This window comes from Periplaneta americana, chromosome 7, assembly GCF_040183065.1.
Source record: "Periplaneta americana isolate PAMFEO1 chromosome 7, P.americana_PAMFEO1_priV1, whole genome shotgun sequence".
Taxonomy (NCBI): Eukaryota; Metazoa; Arthropoda; class Insecta; order Blattodea; family Blattidae; genus Periplaneta; species Periplaneta americana.
The window spans coordinates 22236644-22250774 of record NC_091123.1 but is presented as its reverse complement, the minus strand read 5'-3'; the positions used below and the strand labels follow the sequence as shown (position 1 = coordinate 22250774).

The window sequence follows — 14131 nt, the reverse complement described above, 5'->3', positions numbered from 1 at the left end:
TAACTGTTTTATAAATTCTAACTTTCAGATTTTTCTACAGGAGACTGGGTGATAAAAGTTTCTCAACCGAATAATAACAGGCATTTCCCATATTTATTCTGTGTTTAATTTCCTCCCGAGTATCATTTATATTTGATACCATTGCTCCCAGATATTTGAACTTCTCCAACTCTTCAACTATGTTGTTGCTTATGTCTTTAAAACATTCCAGTAAAAGAATCATGCAAATATTTAATTAATTGCATATTTTATTTTGTAAATATTTTACGGTTGTAAAGATATGCAAATTTGGTATTATTTTACAGGTAATTATCAGTTATTTGAATATTCTGAATAGGTAGTGTTTTATAAAGTTTAATGTATGTATATTAAGCATGAAATGTTTTGCTCATTTAGCTTTTATAGTAGCTGAGATAAAAAATTAATTTCATTAAATTTTTGCAGGCCAATGGTGTACCTCCGCTCGTAATAAGCCCAAATTTTGGTTGAAGTGTGCGAGTTTGTTGCATTCTATTGCTATCTACATTATAAAAGAAAAAGAAAGGTATCGCCATTTAAGGATAATACTGATGACAAAATCCCAAAGAAATTATAGGTTTATAGACTGACGATGCGAGAAAACTTAATCTTTATATGAAGATGAGGAGGGATCTGCTTTAAAGAGAAGATAGAAAGTAAAATTCCAAACTCAGTACGCCAAGCTGCATCGGCCACTGCACTGACAACGTCGTCTCGGTGGTTGCCGCTACAGCAAGGCGCTGTGTACCTGTAAACGGAATAATTACGTTGCTGAAACGGCAACTTTTTCTACTCTACTATTTTGTAGTTTGCATACCCATTAGGGACTGCGAATTTATCACATTCCAAATTCTTTTCAAGTGGCAGAAATTGCTTAATACTTCTAATAATTTACATTTGTAAGCATCCTTTGAGGGTGATGCAAACAACATCGAAACTAGTGTCGCCCTCGGTAGCGTAGTTGGTATACCGCTGGCCTTCTATGTTCGAGGTTGAGGGTTCGATCCCGGCCGTGGTCGATGACATTTAAGTGTGCTTAAATGCGACAGGCTCATGTCAGTAGATTTACTGGCATGTAAAAGAACTCCTGCGAGACAAAATTCTGACACAACGGCGACGCTGATATAACCTCTGCAGTTGCGAGCGTCGTTAAATAAACCGTAATTTAATTTTGATTCGAAACTAGTCAAACAGGTAACACAATATTAAAATTCACATTGTTGACACAGTGAAGTAGTTATTTTTTATTCACATAACTTAACAGTTCGTCAGTATAACTTAACTCTACATAGTTACATGAATTATTTGAAAAACATACTAAATATTGACTGACTCAACGCATTCCACTCTTAAGTTTGCACTGATAACCAACATTTCGTAGAACTGTATCCATTATCTTCGTTGAACTAAATGTCCTGCTTCCTCTGTAATGTGGGAAGCCCCTTTCCAGTTATAGAAAAATAACCGGGTCAGTAACAGGAATTGGCAATGTTTCCATCAGGTCAAGCTTTTTACATAGGGGTCAGACTAGTTCTATCAGTCGCACACCTCATCCGAACAAAACACTAACGAAATTCCGTTCGTATTGATTTAGCAATTGGGTAAGCCCGCAATGTCGCGTGTAACATGTTTTTTCGGAGTTTCTGGCCGTGTTGAAAATGCAGACGGCGCAGAGCATGTCCGTCTGGTTTTTAATGAATTGGGAAGGGGGAGTTTTGTTCCTATTTTCATACACAGTCCTCAAGTCTGAGTTCATTTACATAATTTTTATTCATATTGATCTTGGAGGGTTGGTTTTCTCCTTGAATTTGCTTTATACCGGGTTGGGCACGAATAACCGACCCGTTTCATCTCCCAGATATTCACACTCACTTACCTTGCCTGAAACTACTCTTTATCTTATACTGAAACTATTGTTTCTGCTCATCTTTGTGTAGCTACTTAGCTTCTCGTTTTCAACATTTGTTCTCATATCACGAAATAGATACTCGCTCACACTCTCAATTCCTAAACACAGAACATCCTTCTACTCTTCATCTTTCACCGTCTCTGTAGCTAATCTTTGGAACTCTCTATCAGAGACTGTCGGATATTATCTAGTTTCAAAAATAAACTAAAGTTGCATTTTTTCAATTCAGATTCCTTTCACTTATAAGCCCTTTCCTCTGCGATAGTTTTGTAAAAATATATTTTCTTTTTCTTCTTTTTCCTTTTTTTTTGTTCTCTTGATCGCCAGATAAATTTATTATCCTATCCTTTTTATTGTTGATTCTATTTAAATTTCTTATTTTCTATTATTTTATTACATTCCATTTGTTGTATCCTTCCTTACGTTTTTCCCTGTTAACTATCTGTACTGACTGAGTTGCTTTTATTATATTCCAATCTTTGATATGTAACTTACTTTTTTTATATTGTGTTATTATTTTCTTATAGTTTAGTGTCTATTTTGTTATGCTATTATTTTTTGTAATAGCCTATGTTAGTATCCTGTTCTTTAACGTTTTGTTAAATTTTCACTCCTTGTATACTTGTATACAATGTAAGAGAAGAACGTATGGCCTTAACTCTGCCAGTATAAATAAATAAATAAATAAATAAATAAATAAATAAATAAATAAATGAATGAATGAATGAATGAATGAATGAATGAATGAATGAATGAATGAATAATTGATTGATTGAATGAAAATAAGTAAGTAAATAAATAAAAAAATTAACTAACTTACTTACTAGCTTTTAAAGAACCCGGAGGTTCATTGCCGCCATCACATAAGCCCGCCATAGGTGTCTATCCTGAGCAAGATAAATAAATAAATAAATAAAAATAAGTAAGTAGATAAATAAAGTAAGTAAATAAATAAAAAATAAACTTACTTACTAGCTTTTAAAGAACCCGGAGGTTCATTGCCACCCTCACATAAGCCCGCCATAGGTTCCTATCCTGAGCAAGATAAATAAATAAATAAATAAATAAATAAATAAATAAATAAATAAATAAATAAATGAATAGTAACGTAAGTAAGTAAATAAATAAATAATAATAATCATAATTACTATTATTAATATTATAATTATTATTATTAAATCATAAAAATGACCAAAATAATGGACTGAGCTAATTTTGGGACCACACTATTCAAATAGAAAGAGACAAGCGAAAATGTGTTGCATATTTCTTCGTAAGGTGTTCTAAGTGGGTGATGTATTTATACTAAAAATAAATAATGTGTGATATTATTATCAATATCTACATGTTGGATCACTCAATCATAGGATGCCAAGGAATATTTCCCCTTTCCACCACAAATTACATTTGAACTCCTCGTGATTTGAACCCGAGTACCCAGCGTGGAGCGTTAGCTCATGGGTAAGTCCGTTAATACGTGCAGTTCTTCTCTCTCCCAACCAGTTCGTCGTTTAGAGAGTTTAATAGATGTCAGAGGAGTTTCCCAGCAGTCGTCGACAGGTGATGAGCGGCTCGACGTTTCAATCCTCACTTCCCTGTCACCGGGGGTTGAACGTTGCTTATGAGCCGTAAACCGGCTCGGGGCACTCTGCAAGTCGCACATGCAGCTGGAAAGCTTTTCACACACCTGCTTTTACCGGATCCATTCCAGATTTATTGCAAACAAATGAAACAGCGTGTTTTCCGTTACCTGTCCAGTGTTGTACAGGGTGTCTGACCAAGCCGTTCATAAATTGTTTTAGGTATAGTCCCCGAAAAGACTAAGTATATAATTATGTCTCGTGACCAGAATATTGTACGAAATGGAACTATAAAAATTGGAGATTTATCCTTCGAAGAGGTGGAAAAATTCAAATATCTTGGAGCAACAGTAAGAAATATAAATGACACTCGGGAGGAAATTAAACGCAGAATAAATATGGGAAATGCCTGTTATTATTCGGTTGAGAAGCTTTTGTCATCTAGTCTTCTGTCGAAAAGTCTGAAAGTTAGAATTTATAAAACAGTTATATTACCGGTTGTTCTGTATGGTTGTGAAACTTGAACTCTTACTCTGAGAGAGGAACAGAGATTAAGGGTGTTTGAGAATAAGGTTCTTAGGAAAATATTTGGGGCTAAGAGGGATGAAGTTACAGGAGAATGGAGAAAGTTACACAACGCAGAGCTGCACGCATTGTATACTTCACCTGACATAATTAGGAACATAAAATCCAGACGTTTGAGATGGGCAGGACATGTAGCACGTATGGGCGAATCCAGAAATGCATATAGAGTGTTAGTTGGGAGGCCGGAGGGAAAAAGACCTTTGGGGAGGCCGAGACGTAGATGGTGGATAATATTAAAATGGATTTGAGAGAGGTGGGATATGATTGTAGAGACTGGATTAATCTTGCTCAGGATAGGGACCAAGGGCGGGCTTATGTGAGGGCGGCAATGAACCTACGGGTTCCTTAAAAGCCAGTAAGTAAGTATAGTTCATGGCTCTTAGCTAGAGTGATGTGTTCGTATGAATGTTTCGACTGCCTGACAGGGTTCGATACTCGGTTCTTCCTTTCGTATTTTTTAATTCCGAACTTCAATTGCAGCTGTTTCTAGAATATTCTAATTAACAATATTTTAAAGTGGAATTATGCAATCTATCGCAACATCATATGAACCAGAATGTTCCACAGCAGTAACTTTAAAAGATCGAATTCTACCGTCGGTAACCATTCACGGTTTGAATATCTGAAGCTCCTAACAGCAAAAGTGAAAGATAGCGAGAGAAGATTTAAATACAAAAAGTTCCAGCTACGTCGACATCGTCCAACTCCATGCGGGTTGTTATCGATCTCGTATGTCTAAGGTCATATTGTCTCTCACAGTCTGAATCCAACTTTTTTTCTCGGTCTACCCAGGTTTTGACGTTCTCATGGTAGTAGTTTCACTAGATATGACATATTAAAAATATATTGAAATAAATCAATAAATTGTGTTAAAATTTTGCACTGTCTGTTCTTTAAAAGTACGTTTCTTATTCCGTCTCAAAACAATTTTTTTGAGTATTAAATTATAGCTGTGTAGTTTCACTCTATAACTTATCAATCTATATTTATACAGAAGTAATTTTCTGCTTTATTACATTGCACAGTTATATTTCCACAAATATTTTCGACTTATTTAAAAAGTCATCTTCAGTTGGAGAACACAATGAATGGAACATTGAACACAGGTGATATACAGTAAGAGAACATTTTGTGCATATTATAAAATTATCAATTATTGATTAATGAAATACAACATGAAAAAAATGAATAAATTAATAAGTAAGTAAATGCATGAAAACAGTATGAAAGAATGAATAAGCAAATAAATAAACGAATTTATTACTTAATTAATTGGAAAATACGAATGAATGATTGAATGAATGCATGAATGAATGAATGAAAGAAAGAAAATCAGAATGAAGGAATGAATTAAGAAATAAATTAACATAAGGCTATAAAAATGAATGAATGAATGAATGAATATACAAGAGAATGATTTAGTAAATAAATAAATCAATGAAAGGCAGTATGAAAACATGGATAAATTAATTACATTTAATTAAATAATTGAAGACAGTGGCCTATAAAACAGTGAATAAATAGATAATTTAATGAATGAATGAATAAATAAATGAATGAAGGTATAAGAGAATGATTTAGTAAATAAATAAATCAATGAAAGACAGTATGAAAAAATGGATAAATTAATTACATTTAATTAAATAATTGGAGAGAGTGGTCTATGAAACAATGAATAAATAAATAATTTAATGAATGGATGAATACATGAATTAAAGTATAAGAGAATGATTTAGTAAATAAATAAATCAATGAAAGACAGTGTGAAAAAATGGATAAATTAATTACATTTAATTAAATAATTGAAGAGAGTGGTCTATGAAACAATGAATAAATAAATAATTGAACGAATGAATGAATGAATGAATGAAAGTATAAGAGAATGGCTTAGTAAATAAATAAATCAATGAAAGGCAGTATGAAAAAATGGATAAATTAATTACATTTAATTAAATAATTGAAGAGAGTGGTCTATGAAAAAATGAATAAATAAATAATTGAATGAATGAATGAATGAATGAATGAATGAATGAATGAATGAAAGTATAAGAGAATGATTTAGTAAATAAATAAATCAATGAAAGGCAGTATGAAAAAATGGATAAATTAATTATATTTAATTAAATAATTGAACACAGTGGCCTATGAAACAATGAATAAATAAATAATTGAATGAATGAATGAATGAATGAATGAATGAATAAATGAATGAAAGTATAAGAGAATGATTTAGTAAATAAATAAATCAATGAAAAGCAGTATGAAAAAAATGGATAAATTAATTACATTTAATTAAATAATTGAAGAGAGTGGTCTATGAAACAATGAATAAATAAATAATTTAATGAATGAATGAATGAATGAATAAATGAATGAAAGTATAAGAGAATGATTTATTAAATAAATAGATCAATGAAAGGCAGTATGAAAAAATGGATAAATTAATTACATTTAATTAAATAATTGAAGAGAGTGGTATATGAAACAATGAATAAATAAATAATTTAATGAATGGATGAATACATGAATTAAAGTATAAGAGAATGATTTAGTAAATAAATAAATCAATGAAAGACAGTGTGAAAAAATGGATAAATTAATTACATTTAATTAAATAATTGAAGAGAGTGGTCTATGAAACAATGAATAAATAAATAATTGAACGAATGAATGAATGAATGAATGAAAGTATAAGAGAATGGCTTAGTAAATAAATAAATCAATGAAAGGCAGTATGAAAAAATGGATACATTAATTACATTTAATTAAATAATTGAAGAGAGTGGTCTATGAAAAAATGAATAAATAAATAATTGAATGAATGAATGAATGAATGAATGAATGAATGAATGAATGAATGAATGAATGAATGAGTTAGTAAATAAATAAATCAATGAAAGGCAGTATGAAAAAATGGATAAATTAATTATATTTAATTAAATAATTGAATACAGTGGCCTATGAAACAATGAATAAATAAATAATTGAATGAATGAATGAATGAATGAATAAATGAATGAAAGTATAAGAGAATGATTTAGTAAATAAATAAATCAATGAAAAGCAGTATGAAAAAAATGGATAAATTAATTACATTTAATTAAATAATTGAAGAGAGTGGTCTATGAAACAATGAATAAATAAATAATTTAATGAATGAATGAATGAATAAATGAATGAAAGTATAAGAGAATGATTTATTAAATAAATAGATCAATGAAAGGCAGTATGAAAAAATGGATAAATTAATTACATTTAATTAAATAATTGAAGAGAGTGGTATATGAAACAATGAATAAATACAAATCTAATCTTTCAGGTAAAGCTTCCTGTAAAGCAGATGAATAAATAAATAATTTAATGAATGAATGAATGAATAAATGATTGAAAGTATAAGAGAATGATTTAGTAAATAAATAAATCAATGAAAGGCAGTATGAAAAACATTGATAAATTAATTATATTTAATTAAGTAATTGAAGAGAGTGGTCTATGAAGCAATGAATAAGTAAATAATTTAATGAATGAATGAATGAATGAATGAATGAATGAATGAATGAAGAACAGAAAGAAAGAAAGAAAGAAAGGAAGAAAGAAAGAAAGAAGAAACCATATATTAAATACAGAAAATCCAAAGACATTGGGCTTCATTTACTAACTGTATTAAGTAGTCACATTTAATTAAATTCTCACAAACTTAGTATTGAAAGATTTGGTGAATTTGTATCGTAACATAGGTGCAGAGACAGCCAACGTTCCGAAACTACATGTCGGTTGCATCGTCAGGCAATGCTGGGAAAGAGGAACACCGAACAAGGGCATATAAACGTTTTACGCCATCTCCTGTCACTTTTTGATCGCAGCCGTAACTTTGTGCTCTCACCAGGTGATGTCGGAGAAGATGTACTACTGGGGGGAGGAAAAGGAGCCGGTGGACCCAGACGAGACCTTCATCGAGTTCTCGGCGAAGCCGGTGCAGATCATGCGGCAGGGCCCGGTGGTGGTGTCCGGGTCCCTCACGGCGGCAGTGGCGCCCCCGGCCCAGGTGAGCAGCACGCCGGGAGGCCCGGAGACTCCGGGCGCCCCGGAAGACGGCGAGGAGCGTGGTGGTTGGGGCAACAAGCTGGACTTCCTGTTCTCCTGCATCAGCGTGTCTGTGGGACTCGGCAACGTGTGGCGCTTCCCGTACCTCTGCTACAAGAACGGCGGCGGTGAGTACAACTCCGGATGCAATGCAACTTAATTAAATTCTGATACTCGCTCTCAAATTGATGTGTTCTACTATGGAGGCTTTTAACGTTTTATAGAATACTGACATTCAAAATCATGTAATTCACGGAGAGAGAGAGAGCATATAGTGTTAAATATTACTAAGCGTGATCAAATGAAAGCCGTTCGGAGCAGATTAATAACAATGGTCAAGAGTCATTTTTCGCCAGACATAGAACTAACAAATTCTTACTAATTTCGACCTCATGAATTCAAAAGTAGCAAGCAAAATGTTCCATGATTTCGGGTTTTTGAGATGTACAATATAATTCATTTTGTGTGCATTTTATTTTAAAAATCGTGTGCAACTATTTTTTTTTTTTTACAAATGTGACGACCATGATGTGAAAACAATATTATTATAAATAGGCCACAATGTTAGAAGCACTCGTAGAAACGGAAATTATTTTACTGCCCTTTTACGAGTCTATTTGGAAGGGGTGAAACAGGTTCGCGGTATGAATTCGCTTGAGTTTGACTGATTTTACTTAAGATGTGTATTTCTTTCCCTCACTCACTCACTCACTCACTCACTCACTCACTCACTCACTCACTCACTCACTCATTTATTTATTTATTTATTTATTTATACTGGCAAATTTAAGGCCATAGGGCCTTCTCTTACACTCTACCAGACGACAAAGTATACTTACTTACTTACTGGCTTTTAAGGAACCCGGAGGTTCATTGCCGCCCTCACATAAGCCCGCCGTTGGTCCCTATCTTGAGCAAGATTAATCCAGTCTCTATCATCATATTCCACCTCCCTCAAATCCCTTTTAATATTATCTTCCCATCCACGTCTCGGCCTCCCCAAAAGTCTTTTTCCCTCCGGCCTCCCAATTGACACTCTTTATTTTGACTTTTCCCCCGAAATACCAAGGACAGTAGACTATTGCTGGACTTTAACTCGTGATGTATCTGATGTCCAGTATAAAAGAAAATGCAGAGAAATAAAGCTGTAATCTTCTGAACAGTGAATATTTAACGTTACTGTCATTATATTAAGCAGTATTTTGAATAGATATAAATTCGAAAATTTCACAAAAACCGTAACCAACAACTGTTTTTTATTGTGATGTTCGTATTCAGGAAGCTCATATTATATTATAGAAAACATGTTTCACATGCCCAGGGCAAAAAAAAAAAAAGTTAAAATTTGTTACACAGTGATAATTGTTTTACTTGTTAGCCTAAGATACAATTACACAAAAAGATATTGGCCCGTTGCAATCTTCAAAGTCCCGGTTTTAAGTCACTCCGCATTACCGGAGACCTAGAGCTCAGATATAGAAGATAACGCGTAATTGAGTTATTTAAATTCACTATATTTGGTTTTCTGTTGAAATTAATTCCGAAACTCATTTGAAAAGCTGCAAGGAAAATGTTAATGTGTTGTATACAGGGTTTAAACTATATAAACTCCCCAAAATAATGATGGTAGAGCATAAATAACTGAAGAAAAAAGTCATTATTATGCTGAGGATTTGTATTGCTCTTACTTTATTTTCCTGCAGATTTGAGTCCACTGCCCTCTTATCTAGGAATGTGTGAAAAACATTCGAGACTTCAACTGTTTACATTCATGTCAAGCGCTCTTCACTGTCATGCATCATGTCGGCAGTGTTGAGCAGGACGTCTGCCGCTGCGGCGCTGCGATCGATCAGTCTGGCTGCATTCCTGAACAGGTGCCGCTCGCCGCTACCATTAATTCACGGATACGTGCGAATTGACGCACAAGTGGTCAGGTCCTCCAACCTCCTCTCATCTTCTACCTTCACCTCTCTTCCTCCACCTAGATGCTCTGTTCCTCTTCTCATTTTATTAGTAATATGCGGTACAAGAGCGGTATGTTGAAGTTTTCATGTTCGAGGAAAAGTTTGAAAAAGGGAAACGTAGTTGAGCTTTTTTAATTTCCTAGAATTGAAAGAAAATATACCGCTCGTGTATCGTACATTATATTGTGCGAAGATCGTTTATTACATACCTGAAAGAGGAATTTCTAATTAGTTGCAATGAAAACTCCATCTTGGTTTCTGTTCAATGACGGCAAATTTGCAAAACAAAAATATCTATCTTCAACATTGTTGCTTTAAAATGTTTTCTGTGTTTACTATACTCCAGCAGGCCGTGATATATGTCTGTCTTCCCCCCCCCCAGTCTATGATGACTCTGGAATCTTGTTGATTTTTTCACGGCTTCCTTAATGTTACTTGCATCACGAATGCAGTAACTTTAGTGGAGTTGTAGAGTTTACTTAATTTTTGCAAATATTTAAAAACAATAATTAACAGTGCAATTTAGGTGAAATTGCAGTGGTAAGTTTCCAATTTATAATTATTACTATATTGAACGTCTCTAAAAATAATATGTTAAAAGCCTAAAGCAGTAAAATCAATATGTCACTTAAGCGGTAAGAAGAGGGAAATTGTTATGTGTGTTAGGTTGGGAATACTGAATGTGGAATTTTAGGCTTTCCGCGGATTGGTTTTTTGTGCGGAAACCAAGCAAATACGCACGATCTCGCACAAAACTTATTTACATTCTCTTATCTTTCTTTATCCCACGTTCCTCCTTCACTCTTTCTCACTCATCTTCATCTATTTTCTGGTCTCTCTTCTTCTGTTCCCAACCTTCCCCTTTCTCTACCATTTATCTCCCTTTTCTCTCCCTTATTCTCTACTTCCCTCCCTGTCTCCCTCCTGTATTTTCTTCTGCACTCATGTATCTTCAGTCCCACTTCCTCTTTTTTCTTCATTGTCGTCACAGGAGTACTTATACAGGGTGATTCACGAGGATTTACCGTCCTTTACGGAGCTTATTTCTGAAGAGATTTTGAGCAAAAAATGTCATATAAACATAGTTCCTATTCTCAATATTTTCAGAGTTACACTAATTTAAATTTGTTTGTAAAATACGTTTTTTCTTTAGTTTGAGACTAAAAGAATAATACAAATAGAGAATGAACCACTCAGGAGTATCATTGTTGATATGTTGATATTACATTATGTACTTTTCGAGGAAAATGCAATTAAAATTTTCACTTGTTTTCTTAGAAAATATAAGAAAGATTAAGTATTTAAGAAGCACTGTATAAAACTACGTCCTAGTTTAGTATGTAAAAAAGCCTACAGGTAGCGCAGCTGTCAAAACATAGAAATGCAGTTTTTACACCGCAAATTCGTTTTTTTGTTCTCCTGTAAAATTTCCTTTCACGACTTCAGGTCCCATTTTGCGCAACGGGTCACATATCAGAAATGTATAAAACGTGTATTTCCATGGATATATTTTTTTACACTTCGTATAATGCGAAGTTAAAATAACGTAAGAATTTTTTTTTTTTTGAGTTGTGACCCATTTGAAATTATTACCTCGTATTTGTGTTTCGATCTGTAATCTACTGTTTACTTCCGAAGGCCAAACAAAAACAAAAGAGAGCTGCAGGGTCAAAGCGAAGCCATGGCAACGGAGAGACAAGCGCGCAATTACATGGGAAGTGCTAATAACTGGACAATTTCTCATCGCGTGTGACGTTACTCGTATCAGTTCAGCGAAAGATTGCATCTGTGAGCGACCGTGGGCCGTGATAGTAGAGCCAGCGCTCTCGTGTCCGCCCCCACGCCACTTCGCGTGCCCACAATTGCGGGAAAATGAACAAACACATAAACCTCAATTGCCGACTTTGTTTGGTTTTCCTCAGCTCAGTTGGTAAGGGGGCTGGTTACAAACTACAGGGACATCATTTTATTTTTACTTCAATTTTTATTGTACCTGAGTTTTTTAATGTACTTCACTCCCACCCCTTCTACTAATGAAGTTCAACCGCCCTCCACACAGATCCAAGACCGCATATACAGTCATAGTAAACAGTACGTTTCAAAAATATGTTCGCGTTTTCCAGTGACGAAAGAGTTTTCAATATTGCATCATTTTCGCACAGATACTGTCGTCCATTTGCCTACTTCGCATTCCGGTTTTCCCCACCTGCTTCTGTTCGCCCCTCTGTAAAGTCTAGTAGCTGGGCTGTCTTAGCTCTTTTCTTAGAACATTAATTTCTGTTAGGAACTGGACGTCTGCGTAATATTATACCCATACAATTGTTTAAAATAACTTAAATAAAAGGGCCTCGATAAGTAATTAACTGTCACGTGGTTTCCCCCCTTTCTGCGATCCTGCGACATAACCACTTGCACGAACAGTACATAGTATGTCTGAGTAATTTTATCTTTTCGGATCGAGCAGAAGTTAAGATTGAATTTACAGTACGTAAGGTACTCTGAGAGTAGGTATAGAATTATTTCAACATGAGTTACTAGTACGAAGGACGAAACTGGTAATTGGAATTACACACATTCGAACTGAAGCCTGTATCGAAATGAACGGCCACCATTTTCAAAAATGTGTTTAAATATCCATATTATGATTATTTTTCAATTTAATTCCATTGTCTATATTGTACGCTAATGTGCTGTAGACAGTATAATATACACTGCATAATGAATACGTTCGCATGGACAGCTCAGTTTGTGAGTAAAAACACTCATTGTTAATACTGTACTGTATTTTGATTAAACAAAAACCTAATGAAAATTTTCAAAATCAAAAGCGTTATATTTCCTAGTTTACTTAAATGGATGAACTATTTTTCTTCCCTCTTATACCTAGTAAAGTGATTTGTTTGTATATTACGCCAGTATCATCGAACTCCAGCCGTGGAAGGGGGTATCAAACGGCGTTGATCCAGAGGTATAGACAAGTTAATATTAAAAATGTTAGTAAAAATAAAATGATATCCCTGTATATCACGCGGGTTAGAATCCCGCGTAAATTTTTACTCTCTCACAACAAAGAGTGTCTAAGAAAACAATGTGATCCTGCAAAATACCCACGTCGGAATTTTCACTGAAATATATTAGTCTACATTTCGAGAAAGTAATTTCTGTTGTTATGTTTACAGTATCCCTTTACAGCGATTTTTTCCTGGATGGGTTTTCTTGATATTCAGTATATTTTATGAGTCCATTTATTAAAAAGTTATGGTTTTTTTGTGCGAATTCATTTCTTACATACACATATGGGGAAACTATTAAAATATTACAAAAATTACTCAATTAATGACGTAAGTGTACGCCGAAGAAATAATGATACTGCAATTAATAGCATTGGACTCTATACCTTTGACACGCTCTCCTATAAAACTTTGTTTTTGTGGCTTAGAACGATATCATTCCCACCCCTTCTTAATACCGCAAGATATGTGTCAAAAAGAATTTCATTAAAAAAAATAGTGCTATTTCTCGCTATAGTGTGAAGACGTTAGGCCAGTGTTGCCAACTGAACGGAAATTCCGTCAAAAGTGACGGAATTTCAACGTAGCGGACAGGAAAAGTATGGCTTTGACGGGTAACGGATTTTCTGCCTTTTTTTAGCTGTTGTCATTTTAATTGTTTAATTTTTAGGAAATTTTACTTTTTATTTGAAAAGGCCTGTCCGTGCCATATCATGATAAAGAATCCCCTGTTTCAGATTTTCTCGTAATCAAGTCAGAGGTTGACGAATTAATATTTTAATCAAGATTGGTAACTAAGTTGTGTTAAGGTTTGCTTTTTATTTGTATATAGATATGAGTGCGTCTTTTTTTATTTTGACTGATTCTGACGGGTTTCCAGGTGTTAAGGCTCATTCACAATGAAAATTAAACATAACGTAAGCGTTAACTTAAGAATGTAAACGTTACGGTAAAATCAAGAGCATTCACGATGGGAACATA

General features: G+C 33.9%; 1 protein-coding gene across 2 annotated transcripts in view; it reads left to right on the top strand.

Annotated features, from left to right (window-relative positions):
- Positions 1-14131, top strand: part of LOC138702968 (sodium- and chloride-dependent GABA transporter 1-like) — a 135939-nt gene that overhangs the window by 30756 nt on the left and 91052 nt on the right. For both annotated transcript variants that reach the window (XM_069830408.1, XM_069830407.1), the window contains exon 2: positions 7979-8303. In XM_069830408.1, the coding sequence (XP_069686509.1) occupies positions 7982-8303 (322 nt within the window). In that variant the 5' untranslated portion in view covers positions 7979-7981. The remainder of the gene's footprint in view (positions 1-7978; positions 8304-14131) is intronic.